Source organism: Myripristis murdjan, chromosome 16 (assembly GCF_902150065.1).
Source record: "Myripristis murdjan chromosome 16, fMyrMur1.1, whole genome shotgun sequence".
NCBI classification, from domain to species: domain Eukaryota; kingdom Metazoa; phylum Chordata; class Actinopteri; order Holocentriformes; family Holocentridae; genus Myripristis; species Myripristis murdjan.
In genome coordinates, this window is record NC_043995.1 from 18,795,997 (window position 1) to 18,819,049 (window position 23,053).

General features: G+C 44.4%; 2 protein-coding genes across 5 annotated transcripts; one reads left to right on the forward strand and one right to left on the reverse strand.

Moving 5' to 3' along the window:
* Positions 1 to 1,101: 1,101 nt before the first annotated feature.
* On the reverse strand, positions 1,102 to 15,029 carry ptpn3 (protein tyrosine phosphatase non-receptor type 3). Of its 4 annotated transcripts, none has more exons than XM_030072040.1 (27): positions 14,887 to 15,029; positions 14,099 to 14,166; positions 13,338 to 13,479; positions 12,631 to 12,765; positions 12,458 to 12,500; positions 12,189 to 12,270; positions 11,159 to 11,203; positions 10,950 to 11,002; positions 10,646 to 10,763; positions 10,419 to 10,506; positions 10,185 to 10,273; positions 10,038 to 10,101; positions 9,441 to 9,643; positions 9,195 to 9,350; positions 8,082 to 8,243; positions 7,888 to 7,990; positions 7,719 to 7,796; positions 7,516 to 7,572; positions 7,148 to 7,304; positions 6,852 to 7,027; positions 6,444 to 6,534; positions 6,120 to 6,181; positions 5,859 to 6,005; positions 5,021 to 5,149; positions 3,562 to 3,707; positions 3,322 to 3,457; positions 1,102 to 1,796 (listed from the first exon to the last, which is right to left on the reverse strand). In XM_030072040.1, the coding sequence occupies exons 3-27, from the start codon at positions 13,404 to 13,406 to the stop codon at positions 1,722 to 1,724; spliced, it is 2,664 nt and encodes an 887-aa protein (XP_029927900.1). In that variant the 5' UTR covers positions 13,407 to 13,479; positions 14,099 to 14,166; positions 14,887 to 15,029; the 3' UTR covers positions 1,102 to 1,721. The 4 variants fall into 4 exon arrangements, with proteins under 4 accessions (XP_029927900.1, XP_029927903.1, XP_029927901.1 ...); XM_030072043.1 differs by having other exon boundaries at positions 9,225 to 9,350; positions 14,887 to 15,028; XM_030072041.1 differs by having other exon boundaries at positions 14,791 to 14,900.
* Positions 15,030 to 19,732: 4,703 nt separating this feature from the next.
* sgk2b (serum/glucocorticoid regulated kinase 2b) lies at positions 19,733 to 22,895 on the forward strand. The gene is made up of 12 exons (XM_030072299.1): positions 19,733 to 19,839; positions 20,154 to 20,229; positions 20,345 to 20,408; positions 20,502 to 20,527; positions 20,628 to 20,685; positions 20,768 to 20,851; positions 20,937 to 21,068; positions 21,532 to 21,644; positions 21,965 to 22,184; positions 22,280 to 22,435; positions 22,518 to 22,607; positions 22,703 to 22,895. Exons 1-12 carry the CDS (start codon positions 19,770 to 19,772, stop codon positions 22,868 to 22,870), a joined length of 1,257 nt encoding a protein of 418 aa, XP_029928159.1. The 5' UTR covers positions 19,733 to 19,769; the 3' UTR covers positions 22,871 to 22,895.
* The last annotated feature ends 158 nt before the right edge of the window (positions 22,896 to 23,053 follow it).

The window sequence follows — 23,053 nt, forward strand, 5'->3', positions numbered from 1 at the left end:
CATGCTCTGCGCCTGCGTAAAAACACAGCGCAGAACAAACTTTTTTTCCCCTGACTGGCCGAACCACACCAGTGCTGATGAACCAGCGCCACCTGTCTGTCATGGATCGTCCTAACAGAGGGAAGATTGATGGGTCTTACTGCGGGGTGCATAGTTGCCACAGGGGTCCTTCAAGGTGCACCAAGGGTCCTCAGCAAAATGAGGGTTACTTTGATTTCACAGTTATTTCATTAAGCAGAAGATGGCACATGGGAAGAATGTGCAAGACATGTGTAAGACTGAAGATTCATTTTCTGCACTGTTATTTCTCCAACTACAGCAGACCCAGAACGCACACCTCTTCACAGATGGTGTCCATGGGACAGAATCTATTACATATGAGGGTCTGTGGTCCAAAGCACATCAGTCTGGAGGTTCTGGATATTGAAATGTTTGGGTGGTTGACTTAGTTTACATGGGTAGCGGTACCTGTACCATTCTTACCCATATTTCACTGGTAATTAGGCTCAGTGGGTATATGCATAAAAAAGGTTGGCCTACTTTATATACCTGCATATGCCCTTATGAGAAAGAACTAACTAAAACTGTAAGAATAAACATAATTATGCAAATATCACAGCAAAATGCTAAAATATGATATCTAGTAGGAATATTACATCAAAACTGTAGATGTTAAAAAGAAAAAAAAATGTAATTAACTATTGATTTACCACACACAGTGCAAGTTGCGGTAGGAATACTGTGATTTTTCAGAAGTGATCTTCCACACCATTCGTTAGGCACAAGACAGATAAGGCCAGTATCTGACCCTGAGATAATGTCATTGATTGGATGCCAGGTTCTAAGAGACACTCAACTTAAGGTTAACTATGCAGACGACTCTTTTGGACTGTTTACAATGAGCAGTCTTGTTCTCATGGGTTCAAAGGTGTATTTGACAAGGAAGTGGAATGAAAGGGCTTGCAGTGCATTAGGACACCAACATACCATAACATTTCCAGTGTCATATTGTCCCATAATGAGATCTTGTTAATCAGTAACATTTACTCTGAGTACAGCAGCAGCATTCACCAAACAAAGAAATGACAGACAGTAGTCACATCAGTATAAATCAGCGTGTTTATTCAGTGTCTTAATAATTTAATAGTGATTGGGAGAACAGTAGGTTCGGTGCCCCTCCGACAGTCTGCACATGGTGCTGCAGCTGCAGTGACCTTATCTGCTGGAGTGATCTAAAGCTTGTCGTTGTCTGCGTCTCAGGCAGGACACACGCAGATAAAGTACAGATAGAAACAATCCTGGCCCAGTCCCGCTGCCCTGTTCGATCAGCCATCGGGGAGATGTCAGTCTAAGGCATGGCTCTGTGGAGGGCTACATCGCTTAGTGGTAAGCAGAGGCATCAGTCCTGGGTGGCCTCTCAGACAGAGAGTAGCAGCTCACATCCATTTTATATCAGTCTCTATGGAGACCACGGCCTCTACAAGGTTAATGCACTGTCAGCAAAAAACTAAGGCCAGCTAGGTGTAAGATTCACATTCTTACAATGAATTTAGGCTAGAGGGCTGCGCTCTGTGGCTAGCTATACTCTTATCCAGTCTGTATATTGGTCCCATAGCAGAGATTGTAGTGGATCTCTGATGGTAATGTAGGTAGGATGAGGCTGAGCTGGTATGTGTGTCTGTTCTGGTCCTGTTGCGGTGAGCTCGCAGTGACCAGATGGGCTACGGGGCTGCAGATCCTTTAAGTTTCTCTTTGTAGACCCGAAGTATGGCCTCACACACAAACTGGAACTGACACTGAAAGAAACAACACATAAAGGCTAATGAGCTTTGTAGTGAAGGAGTTCAAATATGAGAACACCTGCAAGTTTTCAATCGACACAGAAAGATAACAGAAAAGTGCCTCAAGGCCTATATTCTATCAAAAGAAGAGACACAGTTGGAGCAGCAGTGTCCTGCGACTGGAGAGATGCCAGTTCTCCAGAAGTTCAGCACCTCATATCAAAGCAATGAGTAACACCTTGCCATCCCTTAACAACGACCACTGCAGAGCCACAGAGCAAGGCATCCAACCTGACATTTATCCAGTGGAGCGGCTCCGCAGCCAATGGAGCAACAAGGCTATGGCTGTGAACATGCGGCAGTGTGAGATGCCCATTTTCCATCATGCCCCCACGCTCCATTCTGAAAATTCCTGTGGATTTTTACACGCTTGTCTCAGAAAAACAGTTATCACCAGACTAGTTTCCCAACTGCTACACGCCATTTGCGTTCTTTCAACTCGAAATGAGATCAAAGCCAAATTTCTGAAATGGCATAGTAAGTGTAGTAACGTAATCCATGAAAGAAATGTGGCTGTCTTTTATAGGCCTTGTCTCGTAAAATTGCAAAAATAAATAAATAAAATCCCTTGGAATAACAGGATAAGAGCAGGCACATCTATGACGTCAAGCAATTATGATAACCACTGTAAAAAACAAAACAAAAATGCAAGAGCATCATCATCGGCACAATGTTGAACTGTAAACATTTCAAATGCCAGCGTGACTGCTCCAGCCAGATTCACTGTCACTACCAACTTGGCTTACATTTTGTTTACTGGAAGTCTGGCCTTAGACAGCACCTGTTACTGATCGCCAATGTCCTCTGTGGTTATATCTTGCCTTATTTAAAGTCTCTCAGCTGAGAAAGAGTTTTTCCTCTAACAGTAAATGGCCAACTGCAATATCCAAAGTAAAATGTGTCACACATTATCATTATAAATGAAGTATGTGGTGTTACAGAGATGCCCTTGCCTACAATTTGTATTCTCCATACATAAGAAAGACATGTTGATTTGGTGCAAACCCCTGAAAGAAAGAAAAAAATAAAAGAAAAAATAAAAATGATGCAAAAATTAACAATCCCACTAAATTCATCAATCATATCACAATTGTTATACCTAAGAATAACTGCAATATGATTATTTTTCCATACTGTTAAGCCTTAAATGAAACCAATTAATTAGGAGAGTGCTACGTAAGCAAGTTGTATTCCCCAACATTGGCTGCATTACTGTAGATTCACTGGTGGTTCTAATCATAATAAACAGCTTATGTTTGAATCCCCTACTACAACACCTGTTTCAAAATTTAGAAAAGACAGGCAAAATTTAGGACAATGACAAAATCCCTCTAGCTACAGGTTACCAAAAAAACAACAACAGAAAAACAGGGGAAGGGCACCTCTGTGAAATGGGTTTAACTCTCCTTTAACATGTATGAGCTGAGCTATTAAACCTTAATGGCTAACACATTATGCTTTGTTCTGTTTTTCTCTGTACCGTCGTCTGAACCATCATGGCTCGCTGGTCTCTCAGTGTTTTGACAATGTCCAGCGGGAACACAGGTCGACCCTTATCCAACAGAGACAGCGCCGTTTCCATAGTGATCAGAACACCTGTGCGTCCAATCCCAGCACTGAAAACAATCATACAGCATTCAGTACAGATGCATGTACAGTATGTGGTTTATGTATGCATTATCTGTGTGTGTATGTGTGTGTGTGTGTGTGTGTGTGTTACCTGCAGTGAACCATTAGTGGCTCCTCCCCTCTCCTCCTCTCTCTGACAGAGCTGATGAACAGCAGAAAGTCAGAGGGGTCATCCGGTGCGCTGTGGTCTGGCCACACTACGTACTGAAGGTGTGTGACTGCACGCTCCTCACCCCGCTAAGCATGCACACGTGAGCACGCACACAAACACACACACACACACACACACGAGAGGGATTGAAGATTGAAGCTTAGTGTAAAATTATAAACAAGCCACCGAGGGAAAATTAGATTACCAAAAGGAGACAGACATTACAGCTCTGACACTATTCAGGATGTGAGAAGACAAAATGAAAGGAAAACCACAGAGGGCAGTGGAAAAATACAAGAGGTGATGAAGGCCAAACTGGAGGTGGCCAGTAGGTGAGACTGAGGCGAAGAAAGAATAAAGTACGTGGTTGGATTAAAAAAAAAAAAGGTGGGAGGAACAGGCAAGGTTGCAACAATAGGAAGACTGGGGCTGATAAAAGTAAAGGCAGGGAGGAGAATGGCTGAGTTCAGAGTTTGTATTGGGCACGTGGCCCGTGACTCCATGCAGGGATTAACTCACTCAGCCAGATGAACAGATGGGCCCACACAGCAGTATCTGTGTATGTATGCCTGTGTGTGTGTGCGTGTGTGTGTTCATACTTCATGCCTCCTTGAGCATTATCTGTTTATTTACCTGTTCGCCATGGAAACTAATAAGGAAAACAGCTCTTTTGATCTAATAATCTGCCACGCCAAGGCTTTCAGATTCGCAAACACCCGGCTAAACTTCTCGACAACGAAAGAAACGCCTGCACACAAACGCACGCGCCTGCCCACCCACGCATACACGTGCACGTGCCAAAACCCTTATTAGCCCTTGCACAAATACACAAACACCCAAACGACACCCACTCGCCCACCCACACACACACTGACCCACCCACACGGAAGTGGCTGGAGTTAGGCTGATCCAGAGTGGTCGCTGCCTGTGGCGAGCTCCGTTATGTGACATATGGCAAAAACACAGTACATGCCACTGCAAATAGGGATCCATGATAGTGGAGTTTTTTGCGGATATCCGATATCCCAGTATTTTCCAAGTCTTTTGGCTGATTGCCGATGCCAATTCTGATATGTGCGTAGATATTATTCCGCCTATTTGCAGAGAGCACTAAGTTTCTCCTGTGATGGAATTAACATATTAAATAAGTGAAGTACTTCAGCTTAGGTTATGTAAAACATGCCGTATTTATTTTTATTAGCGATACACGATATTGGACATTGTTGCCGATATCTGATACGCTGATATTCGTTTTTAAGCCTTTATCAGCCAAAGACATGTCGATATTATCGTGCATCCCTAACTGCAAACATACAAAGATACAGGATCCGTGCAGTGTGACTATGGCCAGGCGTCGCTCATGTTTCACAGGATCTTTGGTGTGATGCTGCTACTGTACCTTGGTGTGTGTCAGGGTGAACTGCCGTGTGACATAGGCCAGGTTGCATTCTTCCGAGTGACAGCTCACCCGCAAGTGCCCATAATCCCGCACTTCCGGCGGGTTCGGCCAGTACTGGTGGCACTTGGTCTGCAAGTGTGTGACATCATCAACAAATGACATTACCTTTTGACATGAGTCATTAGCCGGGACACAAACAACATCAGCGCCACATCAGCTGTGCTCTGCCCTCTTGAAATTAAACTCAACAGCATGGTGTGGTCCAGCCAACAGTCTGAGTAACACAGACAATTCATCGGGAACAGGATGTGAACTGATTGTCAATTTGTGTGTGTATGTGTGTGTACAAGTGATCCTCAAGTAGAGAGCAACTCAGGGCACTTGACGAAGATCAAGAAAATGATCACTTAATGAGAGCATCTGGTTACCAAGCAACAGGCAAGCCAAGACAGTCATTCAACCTTGGTACCTTGGTATCTCTGTGCCTCTGCCCTCAAATAATGTATTACATTGGCATCCGGCTCACATTTTACATTTAGCTGTTCTCTAGCCTGTGAAACCCCGTAATTACCCACAACTGTGCCAGTTGATTATTTTTGTGTGTAAACAACACCACCATCGAACCTTGTAATTACAGTAATCACATATCAAACAAAACATGAAACTGCATGTAATAATCTGCTGGTAATGCATCTGCTACAATAATTATTGTGTTAAAGATGAGCTGATATTGAGCTGCATGATTTTAAAGGTTATTTCTGGCTGTTTACCTCCATTCCATTCCTAGGTAAATGTGTGTGCTTACAGTAGGGTCATATGCATGTGTTTAATTAAGTACCCGTCCCCTCTCTGTGAGAGTAGTAAGCATGATGATGGTGTGTGTCTGTTGCTCCCAAACAGTCTGCCAAAAGTGAGTGCAGGTCTGTGGCAGTGGACCCTGAGCCGCAATATAACGTAAACACACACCAGACACAGGGGGCGCCACCTAAGAGACAGACAAAATCACACACACACACACACACACACCACATAGAGGGTGAGATTATATAAAATGTCAGACGGGGAAAAGAGACACAATTCCATATCAGTGAGTACAGACCGTGATGTGGCTGGCGTTAATGTAGTCCTCCGGGTCCTGTAGCACCACTCTGGAAACATCATCTGAAAGGAGAGAGGAGGAGTCGGAGGGGCCTCGGGGTTAGGGTTATAACAGAGCTGTTGAGGCACCACAGGCTCGGTCAATTAAATTTCATGAGGCACAACAGCGGCGAGCGCTAAACCAAGGTTAGACAAGGTAGCCCAGAGCTAGAGGTGTAGGGGCGGAGAGGCGGGGGGTGTTTATCAGGAGGAGTACAGGAGAAAGAAGAGGAGAAAGACAGGCAGACAGGCAGACAGACACACAGAGAGCATAGGCAGTACTCACAAGGCAAAACATCCTTGTATCTATTCTTGTCCATGTTCTCAGGGAGCCGAGCACAGGCCAGCGAGAGGCCAGGCTTCCTCCTGTATAGATTCTGGAGCATACACACATACACAGACGCGCACACATTTAAACACACACTTAACTACACCGACTCTTTGTTAATATAGAAGGTCAGCAACTGGTCCAAGCCCGGCAGATTAGGGCCAACATCTGTCCAGCACAACAGCACTTAAAAGGCATCATTATGACTCCCAAATCAAGGAGTGGGACATACTAAATCCTGCTTAAAGTATTACGAAAAATATACGGTAGCCATTTCTTTTTTTTTTTTTTTTGTTTGTTTGCCTATACAGAAGCTCTTAAATACCGATCCTCTGTTTAGCCTTCCCCCACATGCATATTAACTACCTCGAAGTGGAAGGAGAGTGTGCCTGACTGTATTCCTCTCCCCAGCTGTCTCATTGATTCCTCCAGTGTGGTGACCCGCTCTGACTGGCCAGGCGACTGCGGCTTCTCTCCCTGTGATTGGCTGGTGAGTGTGAGGGTGGGGGGGAATTGCAGCATGGGTGCGACCCGCCCAGGACCTGGAATGACAAGGATGTTCAAGACTAGAATACGCAATCGCGAAAACATGACATACACACACTCACTCGGTGCACACTCGGTTGCATGTGTCTGTCTCTCTCTCTCACACACTCACACACCTTTTCGTCTGATGAGCAAGGCCAGCTCCCTGGAATGAGACTCTCTGCTGGCGCGTATGAACATGACAACCTGGTCATGTGTGTGTTCGGAAATGTCTCGACCATTGATGAGGACCACCAGGTCTCCCTCCAGGAGTTTGGGCTCACATCGACCTGCCTGCAAACACCCAGGGGCCTTTAAACTTCACTCATGAGCCATTTAATCTATTTGCCCATACATCCATCAGTCTGCCCGTCCATCAGGCCGACCACCCACTCATCCGTCCATCTGTTCACTCTGTGTTTACATTTAATAATAGAGAGCGATTTCAACAAAACACGGAGCCACCAGGCACTCAAAAAACAAACACATCCGAGTCTGCTCTTACCGGGGAGTCGGGCTTAACATGAGATATGGCAAGAGGCATCTTCTGATCCACACCACCCTGAGAGGAAATAGGAAGAATGAAATGTACTGAGGGTGAGAGACATGGCAATATCGGAAGACTGTGTGTGCCTATGAGTGTGGGTTTTTTTTTTTTTGTGAGTTTTGTGAGTGTGTGGTGTGTGTCAGTGCAAGAGAGAGACTCACTTTAACATTGAAGCCAAACTTGCCCTCGTTATCTGGGGCAATGCGTATCAGCAGCAGGTCACCATCACCGAGAGCACCCTGCATGGACACAAGGACTCAGAATCAAGACACACACACATGTGCATGCACACATGCAAGCGCGCTTATGCTGGAAAATTAAATAACTGACCCTGTCCCAGTCGTGTGAACTAGGATCACCATCCTCCTCTCCGGTGCTGATGTCATCAATCTGTGACCAACTCTCCTGCCCTTGGCTATGTGTGCCAGAGAGCCTGATATACACAGAAATCACATCAGGTAATGAGATCGGTATGAGAGAAAATAGAGAGAGTAGGAGAGGCAGACAGTCTAACCAATACCAACCGCTGTGGCGAAGTGTCTCCCTCGCTGTCCTTGCTGCTGCTGACAGAGGCCCTGTATGTGTAGAAGACATCCTCTCCCTCTGACATGTCTTTCAGATCATTGGTCAGCTCCACTGAAGATGGGCGGGGTTTACGGATGCCATGTCGAACCCGAGGACTTCGCCTGCCAGAGAGACAAAACAGCAAGTTTGAGCAATTTGGAACAGACCCCCCTCCAAGAAAATAAAAATTTTCCACTTCAGCCCTCTCCTAAACAACAGAAGTTAGTGGGAAAAGGCTCATTAAAGTTCCAAAAACACACAAAAAAAATTACCCTAGAATTAGCCCAAAAAGTTCATGCAGCATAATCTAAGTGCTCTGAAGCCAAACGACTGCACTGAGTCCAATGTTTACACCAATATGTAGCTCCTCTTAACTAAAACAGTTTCTCAAAGCCTTCATACTTGTGCCCACCTGCACGTTGCATGATCACACTCTACTCCACGTGAACACGAGCGTGCATCGTTATCTACCACGGCATGACCCAGAGACGGGGTCACCGGTGCGTCTCACACAGTCTTAGAGGCTTCCCTCTGTTGGTGCTAGGGGAATCAGCTAAAACAACTAGCCAAACAGGTAAAAAGATAACATTAGGTCTGAGTGAGGCACGCTGGGCAGAGCTCTTTATGTTGCGTTCTCTTCTCTAAATATGGATTTAGAGTTTGTGTCGAGTCCAGCATGAATCACAACATGTGGGTTCGAGCTAGGGTGGCTTTGAAAAAACGGCTTTGAGAAACTTTTTTAAAGACTTAATACTGGTGTAAATATTGGCCCTCTTGGTGCAGTTGTTTGAATTCATAACAATAGGATTATGCTGCACAAGCTGTTTGGAGTAATTTTCTGCCCTTTTTGGAGCTCTAAAGAACCAGTTCTGTTCACTTCAATTACTTGAAAGAAAGCTGACAAGAGGCTGCATTAGCTATCTTGCTGCACATTATATGAACATAAAACATTCGCTGGTGTTTTGACTAAAATAACAGAGGGAAGGTTAGGACAAAACTTTCATTTTTGGGTTAACTATTCCTTAAGATGAATTCTTAAATAAAAAAATTAGGTCACTGGAAGTCTCTCTTGCCATGGCTGAGGTTGAGTCTGCGGGTCGTACCAGTTGGGTGTGGTTGGGGGGGATCTGGAGGGCAGACTCTTGGTCTCGAGATACTCTGATGAGATCGACCTCTGCAGGACGGGGTTCCACACCATCCCTCCCACCACACGCCGGCACACTGGACCACTGCAGATTTAAAAAAAATGAAGACAGGGAGAATAAATGTAAACTGTCAATATTTAGTAAAAGCTAGTATGTGTGTGTGTGCATGCTTACCTCTCTGTTTTTGTGTTCCCCAGGCCCAGGTGCTGTGTGAGCAGTTTGCTGTAGGATTGAATTGTGCTGTTGTTGTGTTTTGGGCTCTTGGCGGTGCGGCTGGAGCTGAAGAAGGAGTGATGATCCACACAGGACCTCCACAAGTTCTTGCAGGTCCTGGGACAGGGCAGAGCCAGAGACACTACACAGTCCTGGGTCTCACCCTGTAACACACGGTAGAAGATATATTTATGCAATTCCTTTTTTTTGTCCTCAAACATGCTGGAGGATTAATACGATATCCACTTTTAATCCAACATTCAGGATCAGGTCATCTCTGCTGTGCTCTGCTGCTTTTAAATTTTAAGAGTTTACATTGGGAATCGTTTCAAAAATTGGTTTTCCTATTAAATGTGATGGTAGCTGTGCTGAAAATATCCTCCAATGATGTCAGTGGATTACCTGATGACCCGTTAGTCGCCAAAAACAAAAATACCACATCAAACAACAAAATGGCAGCTGAAACAAACTGCCAATCCAAGCTTTGAAACAGAGTTGATGTGTTTTAGGTTGATTTTTTTAACAGACTAATATACTAGCAAAAATATATGGACTCACATGTTTTCGTTTAAGATGGATGAAAAAGCGCTTCCTCTTGAAGGAGATCTTAATGATGTTCCCCCTGCATGAGAAGAGGGAAGGTGGGTGAAAGGTCAGACAATAAGAGTCAGAACAAACCATCTAATCAGCAGCAGCATCACTCACCACGGGAAGAAACTGGAGCAAATCATATTGCAGAATACCGCAACACCACTTGAGGCCAAACCCACCAGCAGATGGGCATTGTTGGGATCCTGAGACAGAGGAGGGGGCACAGGAAAGTAGGGAGAGACAGAAAGTGATAAATGAAAGGAATTAAGAGGATGTGGTGGAAGTTAAACTCGAGCTAGATAATGAATTGAATGAGTAAATGACAGATAAACCAAGAGAGACAGCTACCATGGCAGCGTGCAACTCCACTCCATACAGCTCCAGTGTTCGTGCCGTGTTGAGGAAGCACAGCTCTGCCTCACTCTGCTTCAGCCCCCTGGGAACACACACACACACACACACACACACATACACACACAAATCACAGAGGGTCAAGAACAACAACAGAGAACCTGCTCAACAACAAACCAGCCGTTTCTGGATGAGAGCTGGAGGCGAAGATGTGTTTGAAATACTTGTGCTGTGGATGCAGATCCTCTACTCTGGATAGGAAGTCATCGTCCTGCTCAGGGAGGAAGCGGCACTTCGACAGGTAGCCAGGCAGCCGGGACGGGACATGGTCACCCAGCTCCGCTACAGGGAGAGGGAGACACACTCTGACTCAGTACACAGAAACACAGCCAGACATGCTGATGTCTGCAATACTTTAAGAACAATACTTTTAATTGTGGGATTCTTCAACAGGAATTATTAATCATACAGTTATGATTAAGTTGTTAATCATTTGTTTCTCTAGAAAGAGACAGGAAGCTGACTTACACTGAACAGCATAAGAGGCCAGCACGACAGCTGCACTCAGCGGGCACTGCAACCTGCAATCAGACTCTATGATTACACATTGTAAGAACTACACCACTGATGGAAACTGCACACAAGGGGATAGATGTTTTTGTATGTGTGTGTGTGTGTGTGTGTGTGCGCGCACACGCGTGCATGCATAAATACATCTCCCATGGTGCCCTACTAACCTTCCCTCTCTGATGTCACTCCTGATCTGGAGGAAGTACAGGTGCCTGCAGAGACGAGACCAGAGGAACTTAAACGCCACAGAGAGGCGACTGGGGTGCCAAGTCGGGCTGAGTCAGGGGAGGATTTCACTCGGCCCAGAAGGTACGCCAGGTGATTTCACTGATTAGCACATCTTCAACCAGAGAGGGAGAACTAATCAGTGAAATCACCTATAGTATCTGGTTGGACTGAGCGCCTGCTGACTCTTCCCCTGGTGCATGATTGCCAATCCTGGTTGTACACCCACCTCTTCCCAATCATCCCACTCCCACATTGTTTGTGTCCCGCAGAGACATGTAAGTTGACTTTGATTTTGAATGTTTACTGAAAAATCTACAAAATTTATACATGTCGCATTTCTGCTAATCTTTTCTTGAAGCAAGCAGTCGTATTTTAGAAATCTGATATCATTTTTCCTGTCTTTTATCCAGCCATTGGTTTCCATTCATTCCACTACGATATCAAAATGAACTTTCTTCACACCGGTATTCCATCACCATAATAAATCTGTCCACATTAGTTTTCCTAAAACAGCACCACTGCTGTGTTATGACGGCTTGATATCAGGCGTCCCTGCGCCAAGGAAAATAGTCCCCGGGGAAACATTTGCTTTACACAGCCAATTATCAGTTCTGTTGTTTATGAGCGGTAACCACTGTGTTAGCTGCAGAAGCAGAACATTATGAGGTGGGTGTTTCAACCAAAAATTCAAATTTGGAAATTTAGAGGTTTTAATTATACATTGTGAAATCTTTCACATGATTTGGAAAACAGTTTTTTGCAATGTAAACTGTGGGTGAATTGTGCTAAATGGGCAAGACATTCAAACTAACTGGTATGGTCTTTTAAACAAACCATTGATAATGACTTATAGACTGCAAAAACATCAATGGGTAAAAAAGCATATCAGTCTTTTTCATAACTCCTTTAAAAATTAACTATAAAAAATAACTATCAAAATCCACAAGATGCTAAAGCACACATGTTCACCTTGTCTGTTCATGCTGCAGAGAGTTGGGGTCAGAGATGAAGAATCGTACCCTGAAGTTCAGATAGAAGGGCGACACAAGGCCTGCAGAGAGACGTTACCTGATCAAACATACCATACATTCACGATTCCAAGCTGTTCTCTCCAGTACCTCAACAACATGAACTGTATTACTGTGTCATTTTACAATAGCAACTTCAAAATGTTCTCCGGTTAGAGGTAGTTCTGAGGGAAGACTGAGTATTCCCCACACTCGGCACAAGTCAGATACCTTTCATCTGCTTCTTCAGGGGCTTTTCTGGCTCCAACCACCTCTGAAATAGAAAAACTTTCATCAGGCACAAGGCATAATTGGGGTTGAACAGGAGATATATATATAAATGTACTCTGTGGTTATCTTCAGATACACAGCCAGCAGTGCAGTACATTACAATGTCAGCTCACAGGAGAGTGTGTGTTGGCTGCGATGGAGGCGATGGCCGCGCTGGAGTCTCTGAGCTGCAGACTGAAGAGCTGCCTCTCCAGCAGGCCCAGGTGGTCACATACCAGGTCCAACAGTACCACACCTTCATCCTGCTTCTGAAAGGACACAACAATGCAGAAAATTAATGACAATCACAATGCCAAGTGTAAACCCTGGTCTACCATCCAACTGTAAGTGTGTAATGACAATGCTTCCTGCGTGAGTGAAAAATGATAAAGGAGTACAGACCACACCAACACTCTCTATCCTTGGCTCACACAGAGATGCTGCATAACTTTTATCCTGAAAGGCAATATTGTGACTTCCTTTGTGTGTGTGTGTGTGTGTGTTTGCACTCGTGTGTTCATTAAAGGTTGTGTGTGAGTTAAGCTGATGATATGAAAGGCTCCCAAGTGTGAAAATCACTGTACACTGCAGAAGCTGGAAAAAAAAAATCCTTCAAAACAAGGTCAGAGTGTTGAGCAAGAGAGAGAGAGAGAGATCAATGGAAATAGGAAAGAGGAGGCTCTTGTTATATCACACTGACGCTACAATCACAAGCACAGCACTGAGACAGATAGGAGGAACATATGATCTCCTAAACAAGAGAATGGGAGGTGTGTGTGTGTGTGTGTGTGTGTGTGTGTGTGTGTGTGTGTGTGTGTGTGTGTGTGTGTGTGTTACACACGCTGACTCTGAAGGTCTGGATGGTGCCGTCCAGCAGCTGAACTAGGCAGAGCAGGTCCGGTTTTGGCATGTCTGTTACCACGGTAACTCTGCCTCCCTCTCAAGACAAACACCCTGCCCTTAGCTCTTCACTGAGTGAGGACCTGGAAATGCACGCACACACACACACATACACACACACACACAGTGTCAGATGTTTCCAGGCTGTTGTCTTCCAATGAAAGCACCTCCCTCGAGATGACATTGTGCGGTGAGTAATACATGTGCTGGTTGGAGTATCAGGCTGCAGTGAGTAATGCACTGTGAATGTGAAGGAGTGACTGTGTGTGTCTGTGTATGTATGTATGTGTCTGTTTGTGTAATCCATTATTATCTGGCCTGGGTCTGAACATGTCCCTTCTCTCTCCCTCCTGCTCTCCCTCTGAGTCTCTCTGCCTTACGCAGGCAGCTGAATGATAAGAATGTTAAATATTTTCAGAGTTGGACACGCCCATCCACAGCGCCACAGCAGATCTCAGACCTGCTTCTAGATACAATCCATGCAGCATGCACACCCCCCCCCCACACACAAATTCATACACACTCACAGACGTGTACAGTCACTCAAGCATCCACGCCAACATGCACACACTCATAGCCAACAGGTTACCCAGTGCTTTGGGAGCATAACTGTGTGTATGTGTGTGCATCTTGTACTGTGTGTGTGTGTGTGTGTGTGTGTGTGTGTGTGTGTGTGTGTGTGTGCTGCCTGTTTATACGTACATGAGTTCTGCCTTGGGTTTTCAGGTGAACAATTAATGGATTCAGCGCTGGCTCGTCTCAGACTCTTTCTAGAAGACACACAAGTGCTTGAGTTAATGTTTGAACACAGTGACACACTCAGAATACATTACACAGAGCTCATCTCAGTCCGATGACTTGTTTTCCATAATAATCCCTTCACAGGCCAGCCCCTCATGAATTTACAAGCGAATGGCTGTGTGCTGAAAGTAGAATTATCATGTGCCACAATCTGACTTCACTGGATGTTTTCCATCTTTGCATCTATTTTGTGTGTTATGTTGTGTGTTGTTTTCCTCGCATGCGAGTTAGCAGCGGCAGAATAAACAAAAGCTGTGATTAGTCTTTGTTTGTGTTGTTGTTAACTAATTACAAAGGGCATTTTCCACCATGTAAGCGTTTTAAGCGCGACCAGGAAAACATCAGAGCGCAATTTAATGTAAACAACGCCTGACGCAGATGGTAAACATAACGCCTAGGTCGTTTCGTCAGCTTTACCAAACACACACAGAGGAATAAGCAAGGCCTGTGTCATTCCTGGGCCGTGATCTGCCTATCAACACAACCTGTCGATAATGAGCGGTGACCTCGCTGGACTTTGAGACGCAGCATGAACAAGGAACCTGTTGCCAACCTGAGGTTATCTGCAGCTACACCCAAAGGGAGGAACGTACCATTCGCAAACTTTCCTCTCAACTCCGATCCGACCACTTGGCCAAGTGACTGTTTTGGAGCAAAAGATTTAGCTGGAAAAGAAGATGCATGTCTACCTAAGTCGTCCGACGTCAGAGGCGAACCATGTTCTTGGGAGCTGAGCCGCTGTCCGGTGTGAAAGCCTCGGAGCGGGGCGCGCCAGACGGCCCAGGTAGAGTTAGGTAAATATCCGGGACAAGTTTCTCATCCCTGGCTGCGGTGATCCCGCGCCGCCCCGCCCCTTCACCGTGCGCGCTCCCGAGCCCTTGGCTGGGATGCGCGCTTCCGGGGCCCGTGAAGCAGTAGCTACATTGTAACAGAGGTTTACAAAGTTTGTCATGGCAGGTTTCCACCAACATGCACAGACAACAAAACTTTACTGTATAAGGTGGAACAACATCAAAGAGTTTTTTGTTTGTTTGTTTGTTTGTTTTTAGTGATGATTTATCGTAGATATGCATAAATAACCACGGGACACATGGACTAGTGTGTGTGTGTGTGTGTGTGTGTGTGTGTGTGTGTGTGTGTGTGTGTGTGTGTGTGTGTGTGTGTGTGTGCGCGCGCGCGCGCGCGTGTGTTTTAATCGCTTAGTGTTTCTCATGCGAGTCATGTTTCTGTTGTATTATGTGGCTGGTTTGCTCTCTGTAAGCTCATCTCTGAATTGCGTGTTTATGCACATAGGTGGTATAGCATCATTATCAATTTGTAACTGTGTATGCGGTGGTGTGTGTGAGAGCAGCAAAAAACAAATAATAATAAAAAAACTGAACCTGTTGTTCTTGTGCATACTATGACACTGAATCCTTCCGGCATCCCCAGCTTCATTCTCCCATTCTGTTAACGAGTAATTAGTGACATACAAAATCCGTAAGACTGCAGACTGAGAAAAGGCGCGGGCCAGAAATTTAGTCAGCTGCTGAGAAAATGAGGACACAGTTGATAAATGTATAAAATAAATATTGTCTTAAACAATAAGACAGTCTAAATAAAGGTCAAGATCGATAAAAGAGCAATTAACTTTTTTTTTTTTTTTTTTTTTTTTAACTATGATGACTATAAGTAAGCACCTTAGATCCTCTTGAAAAAGTGGAAATATGGAAAATCAATTACCATCTTCAAAGAAGGGGAAGCAAAATGCCATTAAGGGAAATCAGGTCTGGTCATCAGATCTCTGCTGGTGCTGGATCCGAAGCCAATATACCCTCTCCTGGCCACTGAGGAAAGGACCGAGGCCTGTGTTAAATATTACAAAGATGCCGGGCTGCTCCTATGAGTCCTCTGTATTGCTGTCGCCATCTACAGGACAGATGAAGAACTGCTGGAAAGCCCAGTGTCATGTATTTACAAATTAAAGGATATTATATATTACATATCTCACTCTACATTAACACACCTCTCATTTCTGGTGGGCACACACCAACAATAGCCCTTTGTGTATTGTTTTTAATGTGTTTATTTATGTGTTTGTTAATATCTTGTTTTCTGTTTCTGTTCTGCCCATTGTTTCTGCACTAACCAGAGGTGAATTTGATCTAATCTTGTTCTATCTTACACTGTTTTTATTTATTTATTTATTTTGCTGTTTTTTTTTTCTATTTTTCGAAGTAAGCTTTGTTATCTATTTTAGTAAATTCTGTTTTTATGTACACCCCGGGGGCTTTCCACAAAGCAGGATTAGAAAGTTGGCCAGATAACTGTTGGAAAAAAAGAAATGCTGTACTCTGGTGACTGTGATTTGAATCTATAAAACGAAACTTTAATGTTGCTAATGTTGGTGCTTTGTGGAATACGCCTCAGTGTGTTACATGTCTTGTATGCTTACATTTACATGGTTTAATGTTATTAATTAAAAAAAAGGCCTTCTCTTAAGAAGAACTGGAGTCTGTAGTCTAGGTCTGTTTTTGCCTCTGAAACACATTTTCAAGATTGTTTTGAGCCAGCAAAGGGATAGATAGTGAAGGATAGTAGGAAAAGGATAAAGGGTGGAGGATAGACAGCAAAAGAAAGAGTGTAAAGAATAAAGAAAAAAGTGAGAAGTGAACCAGGTGTAAGATATTAAGGTTTTAGGAATTGGAGACTTGCAGTTGCCAGGGGTTTAAGATGTGATAATATACGTGTGAGTGGATTCGTGGGGCTCGAATTAGGGCCTTTTTTTTTCATCCTTGCAATTTTTTATAGGCCAGTTCTTCCTGCAGTAGGGAACCTCTCCAGTCCAATTGGAGCTGGCTGACATGAAGTCCGCTGAGTGGGTTTCCTCTCCCTAAGGCGGTGTGGGAGTGTGTTGAGATGTGTGAGTTGTGTTCAGCGTCAGATGTGGCCCGCCTGGAGAGGTGAAACCAGCGCCGACCGCCGGCCCCCATGCCGTCAGGAGATCCAGATCCAGGGCAGTCAGTCAAACCAGCAGAAACTAGTTCGTCTGACTTTGGGGGTGACAGGGGACGGGACAAATATTCCTCCCCCTGTTTCATCCACCCTCTGTGTTCTGCCAACCCTGTAACAGAGCGGGAACTCTCGCTGTCACACACTGAGTATCAGCTTTCTGCAACAGTAACCAAGACCCCATGTACTAACTCTGCCCCTGAACCCAACTGTGCCAAATATAGACACCAGCAACACAGGGGCAGAGAGCAAGACAGATTAAAGAAAAGTTATGTCAATATCACTACTTCATTTCTTTCCTCTTAATTCGCACCCACTTCATTCCCCCGTCTGTTTCCCCCTGTTTTTCTCTCCACTTTTGGTTTCTTTCCCATTAAACTTCTGCCCTTATTTCTCTCTCAACATTTCTCTGTCTCCATATATCTATGGATTTCCCATTGTTCTTTTATTGATGCAGTTGTTTTCACTGACACAAGGGAGTATTTACGGCATTTCTCTATATTAATTACTGTCTGTTTCTGAATCCTACAATATGATGGAGGGTTGTATTCCTTCCTGTGTGTTTTTCTTTTTCACAAGAACACTATGTTTACTGCAGACTGTGCCAGGACCAAGGCAGCCCCTCTTGCTATTTCTGACTATTATATAATCTTGTGTTAATATAATTTCATGATTACGTAATTGAGTCTTTAATGGGAGGATTCAAGTGTGATAATGTGAGAGAATGTCGTGAGCTTTACGATATCCAAGCACCAACAATTAAGATGTAAAACAAGCGGCGTTATAAATGATGGTGAAGTGCTGCCATATATCATAAGCATAAAACTGGGTCTGCATGGTGCGGACAGCTCCTGCTATTTCTTAGACGTGCAGGGGCCACATGAGACTAGAGGAGAGGTGGCGCGCTGGCTGCTGCTGGAATGCTGGCACACATTACACACGCTGTATAGTTTCCATGACCCTATAACTCTCTGTAAACTGGGTTAAGTTCTGCGGGAAAGTGAGGGCTGTAGACCCACTGTCCAAGAGGGTGTCATGCGTCTTCATCCTGTATGCATGGGAATTTGTGTGTGTGTGTGTGTGTGTGTGTGTGTGTGTTGGGGAATGGATGTGGGCTAACAGATTATCATGCCCACCATGGTGATCTATGTAAATTATTGTTCATTGATTCTCTCTTGTTCTGTTAAGTCAGCCTCAAAGTATTTAGAGCAGCTACTATATATACTCTGTCACTGAATCTCTCATCACTCCATCACACACACACACACACACACACACACACATATACACACACACGTGTCCCACTGTCAATACCAAATCACAGACTAGCCTACTTAAACACCTTTGACTGGAATATAACAAAGAATAAGAAAGAAGGAAAGAGAACACACACACACACACACACACACACACACACACACACACACACACACACACACACACACACACACACACACACACACACACACACACAGGAGTGAGGTCTCTGGTGGAAGTCTGGCTTGTTTCACTTCTCCAAAGTGCAACAGTGTTTCCATTGGCTCCTCGGCTGTACAGTCGGTGCGCTCGTGATCTGTTCCGTTTCTCAGGCCTGATGGGAGCTCGAGCTCGCCAAGCTGCCTTCACGTGTTGTTGGCAAGCTCCCTTTTTCAACCACTGAAATTGTAAACAGGGCTTGTTGTGTACTCAAGCACTTTCGGTCTGAAACATTACCAGAATTGTATCTGATTGATGTTTATGGTTTATTTTGGAGATCAAATAACACTGAGCCGGCAGAATGAATACAAGAAAAAGAGCAGCAGACTTGTACTTTTTGGGGGGATATATTTGTTTTTAGTTAAGTTCATCTATTAGGGGACACTTGTACTCCATGTACACTTAATAAATATTGTCATTTGATGCAGAGATTCTGAAAAAATGCGAATTTATGTATATTTATTTGTACATTATGTAACTAAAAGGTGTTAAATAAAGTGATTGCTATGCAAAAGATATGAAGGTCTTGGCCGTGATGTTTTTGGCCAGCACATTAATGGCTATTTTTAGTAAACAGGAATCACAGGTGGCCGCTCCTTGGGTCTATAATATTGTTGGGTTGTTGTTATTTTTGGTTCTGAACTTGACTCAGCCGAGCAGAACAGAAGACAGGAGGAATCCAGTCTATAAATCATCACCTGTTGACACAGCTTCCAGCCCCGCCGCCATTTTTCCCACGCGAGACACGTCCCCTAAACGTCACGCCTTGGCAGCTCACGTGTAACAGGAGCTCTGTACATTTTCCCGGTGGTGTTCATTACTTTGTTGGACTGGGCCCGTGGAATACCGCCTTGGACCGGGCACCTAGGCGGTAAATGTGACATTTCCGACAGCACTTGAATGCAGCACTCAGCCCCAGAACAGCGGGGTGTCATTTTTGCGTCAGAGGGCTTTCAAGTGAGGCGCAGGCTGCTGTGAAAGCCTCACTTGTGGCGGGCAAGGAGGTCGGACCTGTCAGCGGCACCGAGCTCCCCGATTTACCTTTGAATAAATCCACGTCTCTCGTCTCTGCGGTTTGTCACCAGCCCGTTCAGTCTCTGTCGGGATGACCGTGACTCATGACCCGAGGCCGATGACCTATGCCAAAATTAGAAGGCTGGTGTCATTCTTCTCAGGTAAGTTGCGAAATGACTTTTCAGAGTTTTACCGGCTTTAAAACAATAATGCTATCATAGGAGATTTTTTTTAAATGACAGAGTGTGATGATGTGGCTGAAAACTCAAAGGATTTACAAAAGCTATTACTACTTTTTATAGCAATATAGGGATATATATTGTGATTTATTGTTGGAGATGTGCTCTTTTTAAGACTTAAGAAATAGTGTATTTTCAACCTCTTAAAAGATATGTGTTTAAAAGGGCAGACAGCATTCAGCAGTGTCTGTCTGTCTGTCTTATGTAAGGGGTAAGACTTACTCCCTGTCTTGCAGCTCTGCTCAAGGGGAAGAAAGGCGGCTTCAGTGACTTCAAACACAAACTGTCCTCTAATCAGCCCCTCTGCCAACAGTAAGTCAGCTAAATGTAATGTCTGGTGTTTTATTACTCCGTGCTTGAACGTTAAATAGAATTCATCAAAAAGTCCTGACTCAAATGCTCGCCTGCTGTTGTTGACCTCTTGAAGCCTGGACAGGCAGAAAATCATCCCGCCTGAGAGCGGCCGGCGAGGACAGAGGGAGGAGAGGGTGGTGAGTGGAGGAAATTATTTTTAAAGGACTATGCTGAGTGTTCACAAAGTAGATACATGATGTGATTTCCTCCTTGTTTCTTTCTTTGTGCAGATCTCAGTGAACCCTGATGGCCCTCAGTAAGTAAAAACATCAGATATTTCTCCTTCTCTTGCTTTAACAGCCTGATCCTCAGCATAACAAGACATTTAATTTTGTTTCTGTTGTCATGTTATCCAGGGTGACACCATCAGATTTCGACTACCTCAAAGTAATCGGCAAAGGAAGCTTTGGAAAGGTGGGTTCTGTCTCTGTAAGTGTCTTTGTAAGCTCGTGAGTCTGATGTCAGATCATAAGATGACAGGAGTCATGTTTTACAGGTGCTGCTGGCGAGACACAGAGAGAGTGGAGGCTATTATGCTGTGAAAGTGCTGCAGAAACAGAACATTGTCAAGAGGAAAGAGGTAAAATATCAGCACCTGTCTATCTATCTGTCTATCTGTCTGTCTGTCTGTTTATTTATTTATCTGTCTGTCTGTCTGTCTGCAGCAGAGACATGTGATGGTTGAGAGGAGTGTGCTGCTGAAGGGGCTGCAACATCCGTTCCTGGTGGGGCTTCACTTCTCCTTCCAGACACCACACACTCTTTATTTCGTCCTGGACTACGTTAACGGAGGGGAGGTACATGCGTGAAACATTATTTTCCTGTTATGAAGTGTGTGATGGTTGATAAGCAAGGAGAGAAGAGGAAGAAGACAGAAGTGGCAACAACATTATCTGAGGTGGAGCATGTTTGGAATTGTCCCTTTTCTCTTTTCTTTAGCTCTCTAAACTTGGGTAAAGAAAAATAAAAACCCTTAATGGAATACGTCAAGAGTTTATGTGATTACACCTTGATCAAATTACTGTTAAGTGATGAGAATATAGACACAAGAATTATTCATCCATGCTATAATGTTTTATCTGTGTTGAGGAACCACAGCATTATGTTGAGAAAGGACAAAGATTGACTTTCAAAAAGTTTTTAGTGGTTTTAGTGGAGATTTATAAAGTTAAAGCAAAAATATCATTAACTCAATAATTAATCTGTCATTTATTAATAATTAATAATGTGTCAATAATTAATCCATCTGTTTATCCTCAGCTCTTCTACCACCTGCAGAGAGAGGGGCTGTTTCCTGAGCCCAGGGCGACATTTTACGCAGCAGAGATGGCCTTGGCGCTGGGCTACCTGCACTCTCTCAGAATCGTCTACAGGTGCAAACACATGCACACATAAACACACGCCACTGCAGAGAATATGTTTTTTCTTTTCTGTGTTCTTCAGTGTGTTTTATACCCCCCTCTCTTCCTCTTTTCCTCCTTAAGCTTAATTTATTTAAACAGGAGAATCCCAATAAGAAAAACCATCATATGGATAACAGTGCTCTGCATAGAAAATGTGATGACATACGTAATAATAACAAAAACCATGAGGAAATATGAGGAGAGGAGATTATAAAAAAGAAACAGTAAGAGCAGTTAAGAATGAAATAATGATAAAAGTGAACACTCCTGTGCCATCCTGCCTCCCTCAGAGACCTCAAACCGGAGAACATCTTGCTGGACAGCGAGGGCCATGTGATGCTGACAGACTTCGGCCTGTGTAAAGAGGGCGTCTCCATAGGCGGGACTATGCAGACATTTTGTGGGACCCCTGAGTACCTCGCCCCAGAGGTGCTCCAAGGCCACCCTTACAGTCCAGCGGTGGACTGGTGGGGCCTGGGCTGTGTCCTGTTTGAGATGCTCTACGGGCTGGTGAGTCAAATGCTCATGTCTGAACAGAAATCATCTTTTTCCCTTTCGTCATCCCTCCTTCTTCAGTATCTTCCTCGTTTCCATCCACCCCTCAGCCTCCTTTCTATAGCCACAGCAAAGCGGAGATGTTTGAGAAGATAATTAACGCTCCTCTGAGGCTCCGTGGCGGCGTGTCCCCAGCCGCCCGCTCCCTGTTAGAGGGCCTGTTGGAGAGGGACTGCTCGAAACGCCTCGGGGGGAACCAGGACTTTGTAAGTACATCAACAAACAAAACAGAGACAAACATGGATTTACACACACAAGCACACATGGACTCATCTGTTGTTTGCCCAGGTGGAGCTGCAGAGCCATCCACTGTTTGAGTCCATCAGCTGGGACGAGCTCCTGGCTAAGAAAGTTACACCCCCCTTCGTCCCCAAAGTGGTGAGAGCATTTCAGAAACGGCTGGTTATCATTTTTAATCAAGTGCCGTGTTAGAATCAGTATGTGAATCTGTTTTTGTGCCTCTCTGCTCTCAGACAGGCCCTTGTGACGTCCGCTACATCGACCCCGAGTTCACGCTACAAACTGTGCCCGCCTCTGTGGGCTTGACGGACAGGTGCCAAGGGGGCGGGGTTAGTGAGGCCTTCCCAGGGTTCTCCTACATGCGCCCGCTGGAGTGCGAGGTGGCAGAGCCACTTTCATAATTCATCCAAACCTTGGAATACGCCGGCAGGCCGAAGCCTATGGGTACACATTTGTTTAAATATTTAGTTTTAAGTTTTCAATTATTTAATTAAATTAAATTATATAACGCGTTTGCGAACAATTCTTTCTTACACTAACACCACATTGTATGTTTCACTATGTGTGTGTATTTGGTAACACTT